The 20,997-nt window shown below is 40.6% G+C and overlaps 1 protein-coding gene, 1 long non-coding RNA gene and 2 other non-coding genes across 7 annotated transcripts; 3 read left to right on the top strand and 1 right to left on the bottom strand.

Moving 5' to 3' along the window:
* The first annotated feature begins 4,697 nt into the window (after positions 1-4,697).
* LOC131996668 (uncharacterized) lies at positions 4,698-5,728 on the top strand. Of its 4 annotated transcripts, XR_009397922.1 has the most exons (5): positions 4,698-5,058; positions 5,210-5,261; positions 5,330-5,391; positions 5,472-5,564; positions 5,625-5,728. It is a non-coding gene; the product is annotated as an uncharacterized LOC131996668 (long non-coding RNA). The 4 variants fall into 4 exon arrangements; XR_009397923.1 differs by lacking the exon at positions 5,210-5,261 and having other exon boundaries at positions 4,702-5,058; XR_009397921.1 differs by having other exon boundaries at positions 4,702-5,261.
* Positions 5,729-9,996: 4,268 nt separating this feature from the next.
* LOC106086468 (uncharacterized) lies at positions 9,997-18,108 on the top strand. The gene is made up of 3 exons (XM_013251158.2): positions 9,997-10,482; positions 10,547-10,703; positions 17,137-18,108. Exons 1-3 carry the CDS (start codon positions 10,218-10,220, stop codon positions 17,876-17,878), a joined length of 1,164 nt encoding a protein of 387 aa, XP_013106612.1. The 5' UTR covers positions 9,997-10,217; the 3' UTR covers positions 17,879-18,108.
* A 552-nt stretch (positions 18,109-18,660) lies between these two features.
* Trnai-aau (transfer RNA isoleucine (anticodon AAU)) lies at positions 18,661-18,734 on the top strand. Its single transcript has one exon. It is a non-coding gene; the product is annotated as a tRNA-Ile (tRNA).
* A 434-nt stretch (positions 18,735-19,168) lies between these two features.
* Trnai-aau (transfer RNA isoleucine (anticodon AAU)) lies at positions 19,169-19,242 on the bottom strand. Its single transcript has one exon. It is a non-coding gene; the product is annotated as a tRNA-Ile (tRNA).
* Positions 19,243-20,997: the final 1,755 nt, after the last annotated feature.

Here is a 20,997-nt window from a genome sequence, read left to right as displayed (position 1 = left end):
CTCAAATATCTTCATTTTTAAAACTTGGTTCTTATCAGTATTTCTCAAGATGACATGGAAGTTATGAAGACCACACTGTTTGGTATTCATGGCAAAACAATTACAGGTGGTCTCATTTGTACAACAAACACAAATTATATGGTACAATCCGCCATCACGTCATCAAGACGTCATTTCAAAAATGGCAACCAATGCGCTCGTGTGCAGGCAGAATGAGAGAAAGGAAGCGCAAACAAAGAGAATGTGCTGTTTGCTGTGAATGTAAACACAAAATTGGCATCCTTAATACCGCCAAACTGGTCGGCTACTGACCAGCTGTTGTCAGCTGTTCCGGTGAGACCACTTTTTTGAGTCCACCTTGTTTGGTACTGTGATCTCCGATTTGTTAAGTGTTTATCGTTATCGCAAGATGTTCAGCTGTGGGCTACCGGGCGTGTCCACGGGTTGCGGATAGCTTCGTATGAGTAGCTGCAAGCTGCAATGTTGTGGCGAACAATAAGCGGTTTCGCGTGGAGGGTCTCTGCGAGGAGCAGGGCGGCACCGACTCTTGTTTAAATACTGATGCCCATATTCACAAAACTTAAAGCAACTTTAAATTAGTTTTTTTGCCACCTTTCATTTATAGATCTGTCAAATAAACCTACTTCTAAGCTATATTAAGTTCTGTGAGTACTGGAGCACGTGTCTATGATGCAGGATATGCCAATTTTTCAACCAAAATAACGTTACGGGAAGTTCATCACTTATCAATGAGTGCTGTCTGGTTTAGACGTTATGGTTAGGCACCTACTTGATATAGCCAAATCTGAACGGCGTTCCACAGAGCTTCGGGGAGAAGTTTTTCATGGCTGTTATACCATTTTTTCATGTGGCTTGGTTCCTCACAAATATCGCCAGCATTGGGAAGGGGCAATCACCGTAACATTTTTTTTCAGATGTTCTCGCCAGGACCCGAACCTAGGCCTACGCCACGGTGGCCATTGTGGATATGACAAGGCGAGTTATTGGCCCTTTAAATAACCAACGACCAAAACATTCCCGCTGCAATTGGTCCTATGGACCGGAACTAACTTGCTCACCTATTGATACTTTGGGAGGATCTCTACCTCACACAACAAATACAATTCCATTTTCAATTTAATGACAGCCGGTTGTACGCACCGGATTAACCCGATGAAGTCCTCATAGGCAAGGGCTGCCGCCTCAGTGTACAACACACTGCTACAACAACAACAACAACAACAAAAATTAAATTTTTGCTGTGCTTTATTTTAGGACCCTATATGCAACTAACGATTAATCGGTTATTATTGTCTGTTACCGCATGATATCAATAGCTATCCAGTACAAGTTTTCCCTGAAATTCTTTCATGAATAGAAAGAAAATCAATCTCGACCAATATGCTATCAGAAAATTAAACAGATTCAGTATAAATTACTCAAAATATTCTCTTATTAGAAATGAATGTATTGGGTACTAACTACTATTTCTGCCACTTCCTTTTTATATATATATAATTTCTTAACAATATTCACGATGGCAACCCTGAAATACAAGAATGGCGCAATTGTAACATGGCAATGCCTGAATAATTATTTCAGTTCTTCGCGCAACATTTCATTGTCGGTCGATAAAAAGCTTGGTGAAATATTTATTAAAATTTTTGGTGTTTATAAGTGGTAAATTGATCGAAATTCATATGTACAACAAAGTTCGAGTGATATTTGTTTCGTGGACTATGAATTTTTATAACAAAAGTTTATAAATGTGCAAAAATTAAGGCAACCAAAAAATGTGTTCCGTCGCGTAATTTTTACTGAGATTTGTGTGTGTGTGTGTTGGGATCATGCGATAGTGCGTTTGTAGTGGAAATTCGTCGGGTTCCGGTATACATATGTAGAAAAAATAAATACAAAAGTTTTCTTTAGTTAATAACCAATTACGTGTGCTCGGTTTATGCTATTCCATAATGTGTTCTTTAACTAAATATTTTACGTTGTAGTTTACCATGGTAAATGCTCCAATTGGCATTTGTAATGGCAGACATTTCTTAGCAACCATTTACTTTATAAATGTTACGGGCATATGATTGTATAACCTCGTGGTCTCTTGAGACAAAATTCGCTACTCGGTATCAAAAATTAAAAAAAAAAAAAAAAAATACAAATATATCCTTCGAAAGATGTGAATTTGGTCTCTGTGCAAATTGAAATGTTTTTGTCAAGTTACTTGTCTTGGTTAAAAGCTCCAAGTATCATGTAAAAACTTCTAACTAAAGAGGTGTCTCACTGCGGCAAGCAGCTCGTTCTCGGCTATAAAAAAAAGAGGTCCTTGTGTGATGTGTTAAATCTTTTCGTTGATTTGTGATCCGGGCGCGTGTGTCAGATTCCCACAAACTCTTTTCGCTCTACAGGAACAACGAACTACTCATCAGAACATTTTCCCAAGCCTAATCAACAACAAAGCAAGGTACACTTTAAATTTTGCTATATACCAAACTTTTTAATTAATGTTTAATTTCTTACTATTTGCAGCGAATCCAATTTGCAATATGGTAAGTGAAGTGTTTTATTTTTTATCCTCATTAGTTACGACTTCTTATCACTTAATTCCATATACGACTATACGGCCCGGCCAAAGGGACATGTTAGCAATGTCTTCAAAAAACGTCGCATGGGCGACCGTATCAAAAGTCGTCGTGCTATGCCACTTACGAAATCCATGGTGATGTTCCTCCCTTGGAAATTCTTCAACAAGGCTCGGGTGTAGTGGGACCGTAAACGTCTTAGTTGTTGTTTTTGTAGCAACATTTGAGTATGTAGAGGTAGCGATCCTCGTCAAGCTCCAAGGTGAGAAATCTCGTTTCGGTACATGGGACCGATCGCCGCAGAAAAGTAGTTGTTGTTGTAGCAGTGTGTTTTGTTCTATCTTTTGTCTGCTGGGCAATGTTGAATATACAGATTCCAGAGGGATCTGAGTCGAGTGGGTCTAGCTGGGTAGTTAAAGAGGTGACCTGTGATCCCAGGTTACATGGCCGACCGTATCGAAAGTCGTCGCGCTGTGTCAATTACGAAATCAATGTTGATGCTCCTCACATGGAAATTCTTCACCAAGGCTCGGGTGTAGTGGGACCTCAAACGTCTTTGTTATTGTTTCTATAGCCATATTTCCGTATGAGGAAGTGGCGATCTTTGTCAAGCTCTAAAGTAAGAAAACTCATTGCGGCCCCTGGGTCCGATTATCGCGAGAACGTTGTTTTCTATCTTTCGTCTGCTTGTTACTACTGTTGAATATTCAAATTCAGGAGCTTTGGTACTAAGGTGGGTGCATCCAGAGGGATCCGAGTCGTGTGGGTCTGGCTGGGCAGTTAAACAGGTGACGTGTGATCCCAGGTTACAATCGGGACACACATCCTGCACGTTGGCACCATTTCTAGCTCTGTAGGAGTTGAGGCGGCTGCATCTGCCCGATCATAATTGTGCCAGAACTATTCTGGCCTGCCGTGTGAGGTAAATGTTTTAGGTGTAGTTATGTGTTCGCACGGGTAGGATCTTTGTCTTCTGATAGAGGTGGTCCACTTGAGAGCTAAAGGGACAGCATGTCGCATTTAAAGGGGCAGCATTCTGACAGATCTGAATATTTTTCCTCTGTGTGTCAGTCATTCCTATGTCATTTCGCGGGAACGTCATGGCCATTGGTTATTTAAAGGTACCAATAACTCGCCTTGTCTCATCGAGCATCATAGGCACTTGATATTTAGGTAAGAACCGGTGCCGTTCGGCCCGTCACTGAGACTCCACTCGATACCGCTGATTGTCCGCAACTGCCGTTGCAGCTAATCCGTATATGAAGCATCCCTCTACCTCAACCTGTGGACGCGCCCTGTAGCTCGCAACTGAGCTTATCGTTATGGCGACGAATATCACACAAATCCAACCCGTGTGGTGATCAAGCGTCTTAGCGAGTCTCTTCATTGCTTGAATCGTTACATGGTTTCAATAGAGGGATAACTCAATTTCTTGTCTTCCGGAAGTTTAAGGGTGTCATGAGATAGGAATGTGGACCTTGAACAGGCACTCGACTCGATATAAAAAGTAATTGATCTTCCGTTTAAAGATTTCATCGGGGCCCAGCTCTCAGCTAAGCTTCAAATGAACACCACACAAATCGGAGCTCACAATTCCAAACTGTGAAATTTTTATGATATTGTTGTAGCCACATTTTCATGTGGAGGTGTCGATCCTCGTCAAACTCCTGTAGGTCAGCAAGCTCACTCCCGTCCAAAGGACCGATCGCCGCGGAAAACACGGTGGCCATTGGTTATTTAAAGGCGCGATTAACTCGTGTAATGCTCATAGTTATACATTGCATGGGTTGCTGTTTTTAAAGTTGCCCACCGTACTATATGGTTTTTAATGATCAGTTCGGAGGTCACGGATTGCGACAAATGGCTCTCCTCCTCGCTCTATGATTCACAGGATGCTCACAACCTGACCCATCTTTTCAGATCAATCTCTGTTACGTCACTGAAAGTTACCATCTAATCAATTTTTGCGGTGATCGGGAGTGATATGACAGTCAACCATATTTGGTCAATAATAAGACCAGATAAACATTTCGTTCCCTATGTGTTTTTTGTTTGAGCTGCCTCTAGTTCTTAAAAAAAGTCTTGTTTTCTTCTTCTTCTTCTTATGTATGTATGTATGTATGTGTTTATTTGAGGCTTATTCTTTTTCGATTACATTTGAATACATTTATCGATAACTTAACATATATTTAGAACTATTATTGTCTCGTTCTAACACACGATGAGTACAGGTACTTGGCTACATGCTTAACAATGTGAAGAGTATATGAATGGAATACAAAACAAAATGTCAAAAATAAAAAAAGGCTTGCTCACGGCCTTTACTATTGCTAACAGAGCTTAAGAGAGTCTGTTAAAAAAAATAAATACTTAGAACTAAATAACATATAAATCGAGATAACAATTTCTGTTAAAGGCAATAACAAACAGAGGGTAATGGATGAACCAATTAATGAATGAATGTCAAAATGTAAATATCACAGATTTGTAGATGTATTGGTATAAACTAACGAACGTTCATACTATAGAAGGCAGAATGCTAACATGTTTTGATTTCTTATTTCTTTTGTTAACTTGATTTGTGCTATGCACGTTGTTATTTTTTTTTTGGAAAGCAATAGTATTGCTTGTTAAAAAAAGTGTTAATATTAAAAAAAATAAATAAATAAATTGGTAAAATTTTATACAAAACAAAAAAAGGATAAAGTGTATAAGTGTATATCATCCTCTATGTGATCCAGGTGTGGATTTTTTGTAAAATTCTGGTGTACTGTGACGGGCTGATTCGTTGTCATCAACTTGGGTAATTATGGCAACAGGAGAAAGATAGGCTGAATCAGCCCATGATGAAGTTTCTTGCAATTCATATATTTCTTTTACTAGGTCATTTTCGTGGGTGGCCAGGCGTCCGACAAATAATTTCTGGAGCTTGAGCGCGTATGTGCATAAAGGTTCAATGCCGGATATATCATAAATGTAAGTATTAGAGTATTTTTTGGTGCGACTTTGGTAATGTCTGTTTACACATTTCCTTAGAATTCTACGTTCGTAAATTTCCAATTCTTTGGCTACTGTCGGGGAGATAGTGAACCATATTGGAAAACCGTAAGTCAACACGGGTCTGATAGCAACCTTATAAAGCAATATTCAATATATAAGAAAATGAACCTAATATCTTTTTCGTTTTTTGTAATGTTGCTCGAGCGTGGGAATTAAACTTCAACATCTTGTCGAATGTGATGCCGAGGTACTTGACGCTTTGTTCTATCGGAATATTGACTCCATCCAATGTAAGTTCCAATGTCTTGCTTTGAGGTACAACAAATTTCGGGCATTTACCAGATGGATTCCTGATGCAGATGGCCCGGGATTTGGCTGCGTTAATCTTTATGCCCCATGTTTTGTAATAATCATTTATGACGCTGAGGTGTCGTGCAGCTTTAGCCAGGGCAATTTCTGGAGAAACATCATGGGCATAAATAAGGCAATCATCTGCGTATAGAATGGCCTGGGAGTATTGTGTTGTATGTGGAAAGTCGGAAAGGAAGATATTGAAGAGATGGGGCGCAAGGACGCTTCCTTGAGGCACCCCACTGTTGACGAAGCCAAAGGATGATGCTGTGCCCCGAATATCGACACAAAATCTACGGTTGGCGAAGAAATTTGACATCAATTTAATCAGGTAAGGGTCCATATCTACATCGATTAATTTATACAGTATTCCGAGGTGGCAAACGGAATCAAATGCCTTCTCGATGTCCAGGGATATTGCAACTGTACAAGTTTGATTCCGCAGATTTACAATAATGTCATTTTGGAATTTTAAGAGTGCATGTTGCGTGGAGTGCCCTCTCTTAAAACCAAACTGATAATTCGTAACGGGTTCAATGATAAATCCATTTTCAATTTTGTCTTTCAGAACATGTTCAAATATTTTTCCAATGTTTGACAACAATGAGATCGGACGAAAATCAGACGGGGTTTTTGCATCGGCTTTCTTTTTTATTGGGATAATTTTTGCAACTTTCCACTCAGATGGAAAGTACCCGTTGTTGATGCAGTGGTTGAATATAAAGGTGAGTAATTTCAAGGCAGAATTGGGAAACCTTTTTATTAAAAAATTGGATATACCATCCAGACCGCTAGATTTTTTGTTGTTTATAGATTCAATAATGGCCTTGATTTTTGCAGGGTTGGTAAAATGAAGATCGTCATGGTTATGAAGGGCGTTGAGATCGAGATCAAAGTTGAAGATATGGCGTGGAATGACATCGACACAGTTTGATACTTTTGGTAGTAAGTCATCAACAGGATTTGTAGGCAAACGTTGGCAGAATGTATCAGAGTAAAACTCTTGGAATTGTTGGGCGATGTCTAAGCTATTGGTAATGGTGTTATTGTTGCGGACTAGTTGTTGGCAAAAAGGCGCCTTAGTTTTACCAGTAATTTGATAAATTTTTCTAAATGCGGAAGGACCAGGTTTAATATCTTGTAACTTCTTATTAAACCTTTGAGCCTCTTCAATGTTGACAGACTCCTTAATAATAATTTTCAGCAGTTGTATCTGTTTTGATAAAACGTTGTACTCACTGTTTGTTCTGTTTCCAATTCGATGGAAGATCTTTTTTAGCTCCTTTTGCCACAAATGTTTAATTTTGTAAAGCTTCTTGGTTTTTTCCGAGAGAGGGAACTTTTCGCCATTGACTGAGATCTGTTTACTATGAGAATTGTGGATTGTTGTAAATGATGTATTAAAATTGTTTATCAAATCATCTATTTCATAATTTTCTAGGTTTGATGGCGAAGATGGCAGTAGTCGGCATGAAGCATCGTTGATATCCTGGATGAACTCGGCCCAGTTCGTGTCTTTATAAGATGTATAGGTGCGTGGAATTCTCATTAGCAATTCCGGGTGATCTACACGAAGAGACAGTTTGATGGGGAAGTGGTCCGAGAAGGACGGCAAGGTTGATATTTCGAAATTTGGGACATTTCGATTTAAAAGATGTGGGCTAACGAGGAAATGGTCTAAATATGATAGACCATTCGGATATGATGGGGTTGAGTCACAGATTCGGACAACATCTAGACTGTTATCCTCAAGCCAATTGCGCAATATTTTACCGTTTGAGTTTTCAAGGTGGTCACCCCAAACTGGGCTCTTTGAGTTTAAATCTCCACCAAGAATGAATCCATCGAAGCTCTTACAAAGTTGGATTAATTTGGAAAGGTCTGCCTCCAACTTTTGTGCCGGATAATTACATTGGACGTAGAGAGATCCAATTAAAAATTTGTTGTTGTTTGAAAACTCTATCTGGACAAGGGAAACATGTATGCCAACATCATTTAAAAAGACTCGATCATACCCAATCTGGTTCCTGATGACAACGGCGACTCCAAGAGGTGAGTTGTCACATATAAAGTTATATCGATCCAATTTAATCTTCTTATTTCTTTTTAGGTGGCATTCCTGTATGAAGCCGATATCAATTCTGTTGAGGTGCAGTGTGTCCTTAAGATCTATTTGACGACTGATGTCAGTGAGGGATCTTACGTTGAAGGTTAGAAATCTCAAGAACCTATGGTCCATAACTAACTCTTATTTTATTTAGGAGGCGCAAAAACTCTGCTTTGGCCTCGACCTTGGTCATGTTCGCATACTCAGAGAGAAATATATTCACCTCCTGTTCCAGTGTCAACTCTTCGGGCTCCAAAAAAAGGGAAGCCAGTTTCAAAAACTGGTCTATTGCTGGCGGCTTTTGTTGCTGTGCTCCAGGTTGCGCTGAATGCTGGTGAAAAAGGTTCGAGAAAGTCTGCCCTGGGGTTATTGCGGACATACCGACAGCTCTGTTAACATTGGCCTTTGCGAGAGATCTCTCCTCGATGGCCTTTGAAATCCTTTGCCTACGAGCAACAGCATATTTCTTAAATGTTGGACATCCACGCCAGTTTGCCGGATGACCTGCCTCACTACAATTATTACAATAGGGTTCTGAAGAATCCTCTTTTCTCCTTTGACACTCGCCTGGGCCATGATTCTGGTCACATTTAACGCATTTGTACGCAGAATTGCAGTTCCGCGAAACGTGACCCCACCGTTGACACCTATGGCACTGAATTTCCGAGTCCTTCTTCTTCGGCCTCTCCCATGTAATAATTTGGTTTTGTAGCCCTTTGATATTAGCAATATCAGAGAGTGCTTTTCCTGGCAGTAATGAAACTAAGAAAAGACCAGTGTTAGTATTTCTTTGTGTTCTAAACCTCGACACACTTGCCACCGTATCTGGGACAATTTCATCTAATTCAGCCTTTATCTCTTCAATTCCAGTGTCTGCAATGAGACCTCTCAGTACAAATGATGGTTGTTTAAGTTCTTTCGGTGTAAATGAATATGAATGAACTCCCTTTTCACGCAATATCGCCATCATTGAGGAGTGGACGGAAGAATCAGCAAAAAAAATCTTACTTTTATTTTTATTGATATTCTTTACCTTAAAAGAAAATGTCGGAATTGTTTTCCTTAAGGAGTCGACGAGAGTTTTAATATTTACATTAAAAAGGAAGATAGGTGGACACCATTTTGGCTTTTGTCCGCTGTTGTTGTCATTGTTGTTATTATTGCCCTTATCGGCTTGGGCGGGTTGAGTTGCAGTAGTAGAGGCGGCAGAAAAATCAACTTGGGTAAGAACCCCAAGAATGCCAAATGGGTTATCATCAGTTTGTTTATGTTTCTTAAGCCTCTCACTAAGATCCGGAATGTCTACATCATTTAAACCCAGGGCGGATTCATGACGGTGTCTTTTGTTGTTGTTTATTTGTGCACTCTCTTTATTGTTGGATTCGGCCATCAAATTTCTCTGGGAAGTTGATGCTTCTACCTCAGCGACATCGAAGTCCATGTCAGGTGGACTGAAGCCAGGCATCTTTATGCAAAAATTGCAGCTTAGATGCCTGTTTCAAAGTCAAAATTATAAGAATTCTATGAATTGCAATTATTTCTTTTTTTCCGCGATAAAAAAAACACTTCTAGTTGAGCTCAGTGTTGCCAGCCGTCCTCCCTTCTTATGTCTTGCGTTAATTCTCTTTTGATGCGGCCGATATTACACTATGAACAGAATCTCAAGGCAGGCTAGACTGCCGCTGCTCTTTGTATGTAGCCATTAGAAGATTAAGTGCCTACATAAGTGAAATTAAAAACAGTAATGGGTTATTTCAAAATTTTCACCATACTGTAAACTCGAATATGTTATTTAAAAATAAACCCATACCATTTTCTGTAGCCTGCCGTTGTGTTTCTTTGTGTGCATTGGCCGTTTTTACACTGCTGACATAACAACTAGTCCGGCAACACTGCTATGGTAAAATGAGCAGAGCAGAGCAGGGGCATTTGGAAGAAAAACAAAACGAATATAAACATCTCCGGACAGACAGACGGACAGATTAACTGCCCATCTGTTGTAGTTGTTGGTATAGTGTAAAAGAAAATCGCCGCCATAGCAGGCAGCCCTCTATTTTCCTTGTGTATCCTTGTCTGCGAAAACTGAGGAAATTATAATACTTTGAAAGAAATTTTGTCTACATCGCGTTAGTTCGATTGGCATTGAAAACACCAAAGTCAAAATTAAACAAATGATGACTCTTAAGGCAACAGAAACCATTCCCAATATGACCACTAGCAATAAAAAATTAAAAATAGGCCTCGACAATCGTTTTACAGCCAGCAATGTTGATTCTCTATCCGTTATACGTGAAGTTAAGAAATACAAAGTTATGTACGATACGGAACATGAGAAGTACCATGACCAACATTACCGAGCCACTGTATGGGAGCAGATATGTGAAAACCTATATCCTGAATATCATGAATATAATGTGACATTACGGGCTCACATAGGTAAGGGAATAGCCAGTCTATGGATACTTATTTTTGATACTACTGATGTCCGAATTTTTTCTAGTTGCATTAGTGCGTCGTCGCTGGAAATCCGTACGCAATTATATAGCCCAGGAGGCTAAGCTAATGGTAACCACAGACTATTGTCGCAAAAGGGAAAGCACACAGTGGGAAGAGATGCAATTTATACTGCCATATATAAAAACTCCATATTGTGAACAGTAAGTAGTTCGAAAGAGCAAAAAAAGACGAAACATAGCTTAGGCCACTGACCACTTTGCAAGGGGAAGTATTTATTTACTTTTTTGGTTTGTCAGCTTGCAATGCATGTGAAATCTGAACTCTATACTCTCTAGCAGCGGGTATGTAGGACATGTTAGTCCAATGAAAAATGAGGTAGAGCCTTGGATGTGGCATGTAGTTATGTCTTCGCACGGATAGGATCTTTGTCTCCTGATTGAAGAGGAACTCAGGAGACAGCCCGTCACAGTTCGACGAGAGGCTTTCTGATAGGTCCAAATATTATTCCACTGCGTGTCACAGAGCTAACGAGACCACACAGGCGCTCCATAACTAACCACAAACCGGCTAATTGCTTTGTACGTGACTAACGAAGTTTCTTTGTCAACACCGCAAGTGCTGCTGGCAAGTGACTTGACGACCTTATTTCTACTTTTGACCTTATTGAAAATTGGAGGCAAGAATGTGTAAGAGCTGTCAAATGCGACGTCAAATATTTTGGGGTTCTTGATAGTGGGAATCGTTTCTCCATAGACTATCACATTCACTTCATTGTTCAACTCACACGTATATAAAGTTATCAATGTGGCTGAAGATTTGGGGGCAGGAGAATGTGTAAGAGCTGTCAAATGTGACGCCAAGTATTTTGGGACACTTGATTGTCGGAATCATTTCTCCATCGATCATCACAGTCAGGTCAGTATTCACCTCACGCGTATTTGTAGTGAACAGTGTGTTTGAAGATTTGGTGGCGGATATCTTCAGATTTCTTGCAGCGAAATATGAGGCAAGCTCGTTGAGGTTGGGGGGCCTGATGCCATGATCGTACAATCGTCCGCATATGATACGTCTCTATGCCGTCTGGAGGGGGTGGAATGGAGGATAGGTAGAGGTTAAATAGTGCCGGAGATATCACCCCACCTTGGGGAACTCCCTGTTTCACTCTACGGTGTTTCGACTTCTTATCCCTAAATTCCACAAATGACTGGCGACCACACAGATAACTCGCGACCCATCGTTTCAGGCCTGGCTGAAGGGACGTGTTGGCGATGTCCTCAAAAATTTTGGCATGGCTGACCGTGTCGAATGCCTTCGAAAGGTCCAGTGCCACGAGAACCGTCCTATCACATGGCCTGGGCTGATTGAAGCCATGAAGTCTCCGAAATCCATGTTGATGCTCGGCGAATGGAAATTCCTCAAGCGTCTTTGCCACTGGTGAGAGAAGGGAGATCGGTCTGTACGACTCCCCCAAACTCGGGTCTGTTCCAGGCTTCAGTAGCGGGATCACTCTGCCCATTTTCCAGACATCGGGAACTATAAGAGTGTTCAATGACAGGTTGAGGACAGTGGTAAGGTACTCAACTCCAGGTGAATCCAGATTCTTCAGCATCAATGTAGAGATTCCGTCGGGGCCCAACGCCTTAGAAGATTTGGCGCCACGGATGACATGCGTAACTTCGCCCATGGCAAATTGTGATGGCTGTTTATCGGCTCGGAGACCACGGATAGGGCGAATGGCTCTCCTCCTTGCCCTGTCTCTCTCGGGATGCACAATAAATTGACGGTTGAACAACTTGGCGCATCTCTTCGGATCAGTCACGGTTATCTTGCCAAAAGTGACTGAGGTCCTGTCATCCCGTCTACCGGGGTTCGAGAGTGACTTAACAGTGGCCCATAGTTTGCCTACACCGGTGCCTAAGTTACATTGCTCCAAGTGTTCCAGCCACAAATTCCGCTTATGTTCGTTGACTACCCTGTTTATTTCAAGATGTTCGTTGACTACGCTGTTTATTTCCAAATTCAGTTCTCTAATTCCGGGGTTAGTGGGGTCCGTGCAACTATTCCCATCATGCTTATCTGCTTATACCAGTACCCGCGCGGGGAAATTGGGCAGCTTACTGAAGCGCCAATTGGTGTACTCTCTAAAGCCGACCCAATCGGCCTTCTTCTGATTGATAAAAGTCCGGCGCTCAGAGGTTATGAAGTTAGGTTATCAGTCGATGGTGATTATAGTAAATCTATGCCTCGCTGGTCGTTACCTAGGGGAGAATGCCATTGATGAGCATTAGTCTCCTAGAACCAGATGATTATGGCCAGACAGTAGATCACTAATGTCTGGCCTGTGAACTTGGATATTAATTCGGTAACAATAACTAACCGGCGGTATGTACACATGTATATCCCTATCCCGGGAGTACCAGACGTGACTGCTATCCCCATATATTCCATGTAAAAATCACTTCCGCCAAGCGAAGGCGAGATGGGCCATACTGCACGGAACATTTTATCACGAAGGCCAATTCCCCACCTCCATTCCTTAACCTCCATTGCGTGACAACTGTATTAATCAGCTTTGTCTCCTGGATCGATGCAACCAATATATTCTTCCGACTCATAAAATCGACTATCTCATCGATTTTGCCTCTCAGACCATTGCAATCCAATTGCAAAAAAGAATACACTTCCCGGCACTGGCCTGGCAATATTGGGGCTGCGATGCTGCTGTTGCGTATATTGTTGCTCGGGCGAGATAGGAGGGGTCATATTGTCCGACGACGCCGAAGATGCTTTGGACCCACTGATCTGTCCGCTCAGCACCTTCCAAAATATTCAGTGCGACTGTACTCCCGTAGTGGAGTAAAGCCAGATCAAGATCGGAAATACATCTACTCCATGTTCCGATTACACCTCACCAACGCCGACCAACGATGGAGGCGGTTCTGGCAAACCGAATAGAACCATGCTCCTGGGTTCCCTTCAATCCCGCCATGGACCAGAAGCTTGCGGAGATTTCACTCCGGGATTTTTCTCTCGCATGACGAAAAAAGGTCAAAACGCTTTGTTGTAGTAGCCACATTTTCATACGAGGTGGCGATCCTGGTCTAGCTCCTGTAGGTGAGCAAGCTCGTTCCGGTCCAAAGGACCGATCGCGGCGGTTATAGGATGGCCAAGGCACCAATAACCCGCTTTGTCATATCGAGCATCATAGGCACTCAGCATTTGTGCAAGAGCCGGTGCTGCCTGGCCTCTCACTGAGACTTTCCGTTCGATACCGCTGATTATCCACGACTGTCGTTACAGCTACTCCGTATGGAGCATTCCACTATCCGTAATCTGTGAACGCGCCCGGTAGCTCGAAGCTAACCTTCTCGTAACAGCAATGAACACCACACAGCTCGGACTTCAATGTTTCAGCATGTGTGGTGGTCACAGCTATCGCGCGTCGGGTGCTTTGTTGTCGTTTGCCATTGTGTCTAAAAAAGTCCAACCGGATTCTCGATTTCGATGTTAGACCTATCGTTTCTTGTGCACAATTTCTAAGAATTTGTTGTTGTTTTTGTAGCAGTATGTTGTCCAAGAATTTATTGTAGATAAAGTTTTTAGCTATATTGTTGAGCCACAACATTCCCGTGCAGTCCTGTTGAACATCGATTCACTCCCACTTAAGTGTTTATCCGGTGTGTGCCAACCAATGGTACTGCGTGACATTTCATACTTATTCGTCCTTATAGGAGGAAATTGCCTATGCCCTATAGAACCGGGCTTGAACAAAGCAAGTGCTCGAGCGAATACTCTTTATACTCATCAAGACATTCCCAAGTGCGCCGCCATATGATCTGTCGCACATTGTCCGGTTATAACACCTGTAATAGTGCTCAGTGACCTCTTATCAAGAGCCAGCTTCTCCTTTGTCCTCCTTCGATCGATGTTAGGCCTTAGAGTTCGGCGGTCTGTCATCCATGTACAGATTCTCATATCACAACCGACTCCCCAATGACCATCCTCTCTATTAAGTGCAGTAGTTCGATAAATAGCACATATTCAAGACCGTCGTCAGATTCGCTTGTCGTGGACGAGCCTTTCTTGTCAAATACGTCCCCCTTCTCGTTTCCTGGAACGCTATAGTGTCCGCTAATCTACATCAGCGCAATGGCATGAGACCAGAGTTCATTTAGAGATTTAAACCATTCCGCTGCAAATGCAGCAAATTTTGCCCATGAACATTCCACTAATGAACAGGGGCAAACTTCTCACATATCAATGAGTGCAGTCCGAGTCAAGTTTAAGCTCAATGATAAGGGGCCTCGTTTCCGAATGGCGTGCCACAGTGCGACACCTCTTTGGAGAGAAGTTTTACATGGCATAGTACGTCACAAATGTTGCCAGCAGTAGGAGGGGAAATCCACCGCTGAAAATTTTTTTTTTCTGATGGCCTCGCCATTCTGCTGCACCTCGTCATAAATCCTTATTTTCCAACCCCTTTCTCGGATGTTTTTGCGGCTTCGTAGTGACAAAGTAGCCAGCCTGAAAGACTTTACAATCTTACTGTATTCTCAGCGACATACTGATATCGAGTGTGTACCGTCTCTGACCCCATCATCGGGTCATCAGTGTAGTTTGAGCTCTCATCTTCCTCAATGTTATGAAGCCGATGCCCAGAGCCATGGGTTCTTTTATATTTGTACCTTACTTTTAAAGACCGTTCATTTAAGTCCCATATTGTTGCTGTCGACCTACATGCCAGTTTTGGTATTTTTTTTGAGTCGGTCAGCTTCAAGGCACTGTGAGTCCAAAATTAATATCAGTTTCGTTGGAATTCAAATATTCACTTCACACCAGAATACCTATCGATTGTGTCTCATATTGCCCCGATCAGACTACTTTTCTTTTTGGTACCTAGAACTAATTTTGTTGTTGTTGTTGTTGTAGCAGTTTATTGTGTTCTATATTTCGTTTGCTTGATTCTGTTGTGTGTCAAGATCCAGGAACTCTGCAACTAAGATGGTCTGCGTCCACAGGGATCTAGGTCTGAGTCGAGTGGGTCTGGCTGGGTAGTTAAACAGGTGACGTGTATCGTGTGGTCCCTGGTTATAATCGGGACATACATCTTGCACATCGGCATTAATCCTTGCAATGTAGGAGTTGAGGCGGCTGCATCTGCCGGAACGTAATTGAGCCAGAAATACTGTGGTTTGCCGGGGGAGGTCAATTTCTTCAGGTGCAATGGGAGGCGGTCGTTCTTCAAGGACTACATTCACCCGGAAGCCATTTACCGCATCTGCTACCGTGTCTGCATGTATGTTGTCTAGACCTGCTTGATATGCCGCTTGATCTAGAGGTTCTCTATTGTAGCCCTGTCCCTCACGCTCTAGATCTACCTTAAGACTTCTGGGCAGTGGATATCTATCCACAAAATGATGATTTGGATGGTCTCTGCGAAAGCAACCCAAAAAGTATTGCTTAGATAGCATGTAGGCATGTCTTCGCACTGGTAGGATCTTTGTCTCCGGATGGAGGTGGTCGACATAGGAACTGAGGGGACAGCCCGTCGCTGTTCGGAGGGCGGCATTCTGACAGATCTGAATATTATTCCATTGCGTGTCACAAACTGGCATAACTTACCACAGATCGGCCAATTGCTTTGTACGTGGTCAACAAAGTTTCTTTGTCTGCACCACAAGTGCTGCCAGCAAGTGACTTGAGGACCTTGTTTCTACTTTTGACTTTATCGCAAATTTCTTTGGCATGTGAGGAGAATTTGTAAGAGCTGTCAAATGTGACGCCAAGTGTTTGGGACACTCGATGGTCGGAATCATTTCTCCATCGACCATCATAGTCAGCTCAGTATTCACTTCACGCGTATTTCTAGTGAACAATGTGGCTTAAGATTTGGCGGCAGATTTCTTGCAGCGAAATATGAGGCAAGTTCGTTCGCAGCTATCGCAGATGTCAACAACGACCAGTGATCATTGTACAATCGTCCGCATATGTCACGATCTCTATGCCGTCTGGAGGGGTTGGAATGGAGTATAAGTAGAGGTTAAACAGTGCCGGAGATATCACTCCACCTTGGGGAACTACCTGTTTCACTCTACGGTATTTCGACTTCTCAGAGTGAAACACGGAGTTCCAATTTTTATTCTATTCCTTCCATTTGATACCTATATTGTACCGATCGGTCCACCTTTATTTTTGAGTGGTGCTTATGGGGTATGGTGTAGGGTGCGCCCCTCAACAAATTATGTAGCCTTATGCACCTTCTGGGCCAACCTGCACAATCTGTGAAAATTTCATGAAAATTGGTTCTGCCGTTTTTGAGTCTATACGGAACAAACAATTTTACAAACCCGAATTCTGTAACACATCAAAACATTGATTTCCGACCCTAAGAAGTATATATATCCATGATCGTCGTAAAAATCTAAACTTTTTCAATTTTTAATTGAAATTTTTTTCTATAGAAAATTTGGTCAAAATTTTATTTCTTTTAGTTAGTGGAACAGCAAGTGGTTTAGATATGAGTCGCATTAAATTGTTTTACATGTTCATTGCTCATATCAAAAGTTAAAAAGTTGTGAAAACAAATCATTATTGCATTGTTCTTATATTTGGTGCCTGTTGTTTTATCCCAAGGTTCGCCACAGAATTGGGCTTAAAACGCTCAGATGGCACGGACTCTAATTCGACAAAGGCCGAAATCATAAACGAGCCAAACAACACTGAAAGCGATGCCAGTCTGCCATTGCAAACACGTATCAAAATCAAAAATGAACGATTTCTTATAAATGAATTTGTCAAACAAGAAGAACCATATGAAATCATTGATGATGATGATGACGATCCAGATTATCAGGCTGCTGAAGATTATGAAGATGCATATTTTAATTCAGCCAAAACAAATGATTCCTGCACAGACAAATCATCATTGGAATCAATGAACTGGACCAAAGAAAATTCTTCAAGACGTCCTTCCATAGATCCACAAACCAATGGAGAAACATTTCAGTCAACAACTCCTTCGCTACTAACTCCAAAAACATTAGATCACAATCATAAGCATATGCCGGCCGTTAATGCAGATGATGCGGATAATGAGGCACCATCTGCAAAACGACCCTGTCATGAGACCCAAACTATGTCCACTGGTACAAATACAAATGAGACTGGCAATTCTTTGGATATGCAACGTAAACTTTTAGAGTTACTAATAAACATTGAACACCGACAATTACAATCAAATCAAACAGATAATTCGCATGACGTGGATCGCATGTTTTTGCTGTCTTTGGTATCCGATTTCAAACAAATACCTGTCCATAAGAAAATATCTGTTAAGGCGAAAATTGCAACAATTATTGCTGAGGCTTTAGGTTAATAGATTTTGAGTTTTGGAAATAGTCGAAGGATGTTTTCAAAGAAACACATTGGTTATAAATATAAGCTTAGAATAAGCCATATTGCTGCCATAATAGTTTACTTAAATAGGTTTTACATTAGATTTGTATTATTATTTGTACTCATAGATGTTTAAATTCAATATAGTTTTTCGCTGATTTAACGAAAGAGTGAAAAAAAGATATTAAATAAACTTTGGTTTTATATCAATTGAAAATTTTTTTTAATATATTACTGTACTTTTTTGTGTGGTTGTAAGTGTTTTGGGATCTTTACATCCCATATATCTTTAAAGGTCATATGTTTTCCATTATTTGTTTTTTTAATAATATTTGTTTTTTAACAGAAATTGCAAATTGGATTAATGATGCTAACATTGTACTCTTTTCAAGGACCATTCAAATTGTTCAAGACTTATGAATTTCTTGAGTGAAAGGTCAATTGAGGAGATGTAAGCATTTTAAGTTAACTCGTTTCATTATTCTCGAAATCAAAACAACATTAGTAAAAGTTACCATTAAACCATTTCATATAACAAAATTTGCGCAATGAACACCCACTATTTTTTATGTCTGTTATTGTACTCGTCTTTGACACATTATGCAGAATTGGCTAAAGTTTGAAAATATTTTCGTCGATCCTTTTCGACAATGAGAATATTCTTATTGACAAATTTTTATGTACGCACAAGTGTTTATCTACTTAACTTAAACCTAAACCTATGAATTAAAAAATTAACTAAATTTATATGCATATATATATGGCCCATTAGCTCAGTTGGTTAGAGCGTCGTGCTAATAACGCGAAGGTCGCGGGTTCGATCCCCTCATGGGCCACAAAATATTTTGTAATATGTAACAAAGAATCTTTGATTACACAAGCGATTAACAAGATCATAAACTAGCAAAGTTGAAGACTATATTCATACCAAAGGGATGTATGATAGATTTGGTATGAAATTATTATATTCAACTTTTTGTAAAATCGCCAAAAAAAAAACATCTATAACCCACATAAAACGCAATAAAATAAAAAAAATCCGTTTAACTAAGAATTACAGCTTAAAAAATTTAAAATAGTTTTCGGCTTGCGAATGACAACAGAGAAGAAACCAATAAAAATTTGTGTCTCGTAAGCGAACATGTATAAACTTGAACGCTGTTTTATACGATATTAGATAGAACAAGCACATCACTGCTCTTTTATAATTGTAAACTCTTTGATATGTAATATATACATATAAGGTAAGAACACATCAAAAATATATATTTGGCCCATGAGGGGATCGAACCCGCGACCTTCGCGTTATTAGCACGACGCTCTAACCAACTGAGCTAATGGGCCAATTATGACCATTACCGGTGAAAAATCAAGGTGTGGATAGTATACTTTGGAATACAACTGCACTTTCAAGTTATCTTTTGGAGAAGATATTTTTACTCGTAAATAACCTATCCGCCTGAACTTTGTAATAACTTAAATCATCATAAAAAATCTCTAAAATATTTAATTTATAGTATTTGTGGCATATAGAATAAGTTGTATGTCCTACTGATCACTTGATTCTTATAATATGAAAACGTGATCGAAATTCCACAAAATACATAGATGATCTCAACACTCCACCATGGGTTATACCCCCAGTATACTTATTTCGTCATTCCATTTGTAATAACTCGAAATATTCTTCTAAGCCTCATAAAGTGTATGTATATGTTTTTGATTGTCATGACATTTCAAGTTGACCTAGCCCTGTCCGTCTTTACGTCTGTCGAAAGCATTGGAAGGAGTAAAGCTACCCGTTTGAAATTTTGCACAAATACTTCTTACAAGTGTAGGTAGGTTGCGATTGCAAATGGACCAAGTCGGTCCATGTTTAGTGATATAGTTCCCATATTAACCGATCTCCCGATTATACTTCTTGATCCTCTGGAGAGCGCTATTCTTATTATATTCGGTGGAAATGACACTGACGTTTTCTGTCACATACAACAGATGTATCAAGTATGGTCTGAATCGGTGCACTTCTTGAGACTATAGGGCGCAGTTTTCATCTGACTTGCTTGAAATTTTTCACAACGCCTTCTCCCATTACTTCGAATATACTTGCAATGTATATTCTAAATCGGTTCATAACCTGATTTTGCTTCCGATTTTACTTCCTAAGCCTAGGCGCAGTTTTTGTTGGATTTGGCCGAAATTGTGCCATTGGCTTTAACAATAGCTTCCGAAATCCAAACCAAGTATGGGCCGAATCGTTCCATATACTGATACAGCTCCAATAATATAGGAATTTTTATCCATTTTCCATATTTTGCATATAAAGAGATACTGAGAAAAGAACTTGTCAAATGCGATTCATGGTGGAGGATAAATAAGATTCGGCCCGCAATTTTTATCCGATTTCGCTGAAATTTTAAATTGTGAGTTATTTTAAGCCGACTCATATATGGTTCAGATAGGTGTTTATTCATATTTAGCTGCCATATAGACCGGTCTTCCAATTTAGGCTCTTAATTCTTATGGGATTTGTTGACCGATTTCACTGAAACTGTGACTTGTTTAAGAGTTCTCGGGACCTGAATCATATATGCTCCAGACCAGCCCTCATTTTAATATTACTATGGATATGGTAGTGCAGTTGTTATAAAAGAGGATGTTAAATTATCCATGGTGATGGGTATCCAAAGTTTGGCACTGACGAACTTTACAGGTTTTCACTTGTTTTGCTTAGGTGTCGGTTAGACTGGGTTGAAAAGAGGGTGTGGATATTAAAACGTCCCATGCCACTATCGACATACATCTACGCCGGCTTGTTGTGCTCTCGGAACACTAAAAGTAACCTCGAAGAAGAAAATCCAAATCCGGAATTCCGTGTTACTGGCAAAATTCTTAATTGTTTTCCATACCACGCCCCTAAGTCGGTTCATGATTGGTATTGTTCGCCTACCTATGTGCAGGTTCTGTTAGCGGCGAAACCCGGGCAAAGACATAGGAAATGCTCAAACGCATCATCAGTGGGGAATACCACATACTCATGCTATCACTTGCCGCACCTATTTTGCATAAGCGAGCTCGTAATCCTATGTGTCCCCGTTT

Source organism: Stomoxys calcitrans, chromosome 4 (assembly GCF_963082655.1).
Source record: "Stomoxys calcitrans chromosome 4, idStoCalc2.1, whole genome shotgun sequence".
NCBI classification, from domain to species: Eukaryota; Metazoa; Arthropoda; class Insecta; order Diptera; family Muscidae; genus Stomoxys; species Stomoxys calcitrans.
The sequence above is the reverse complement of the archived record's forward strand: the minus strand, read 5'-3'. Positions and strand labels throughout refer to the sequence as shown.

What these genes read in the sequence shown, in the direction of transcription:
- LOC106086468 (XM_013251158.2), top strand. Translation starts at nt 10,218, where the DNA reads ATGATGACTCTTAAGGCAACAGAAACCATTCCCAATATGACCACTAGC. An exon ending in GACATTACGGGCTCACATAG is followed by an intron (nt 10,483 to 10,546) that starts GTAAGGGAATAG and finishes AATTTTTTCTAG; the next exon opens with TTGCATTAGTGCGTCGTCGC. An exon ending in AAAACTCCATATTGTGAACA is followed by an intron (nt 10,704 to 17,136) that starts GTAAGTAGTTCG and finishes TTTTATCCCAAG; the next exon opens with GTTCGCCACAGAATTGGGCT.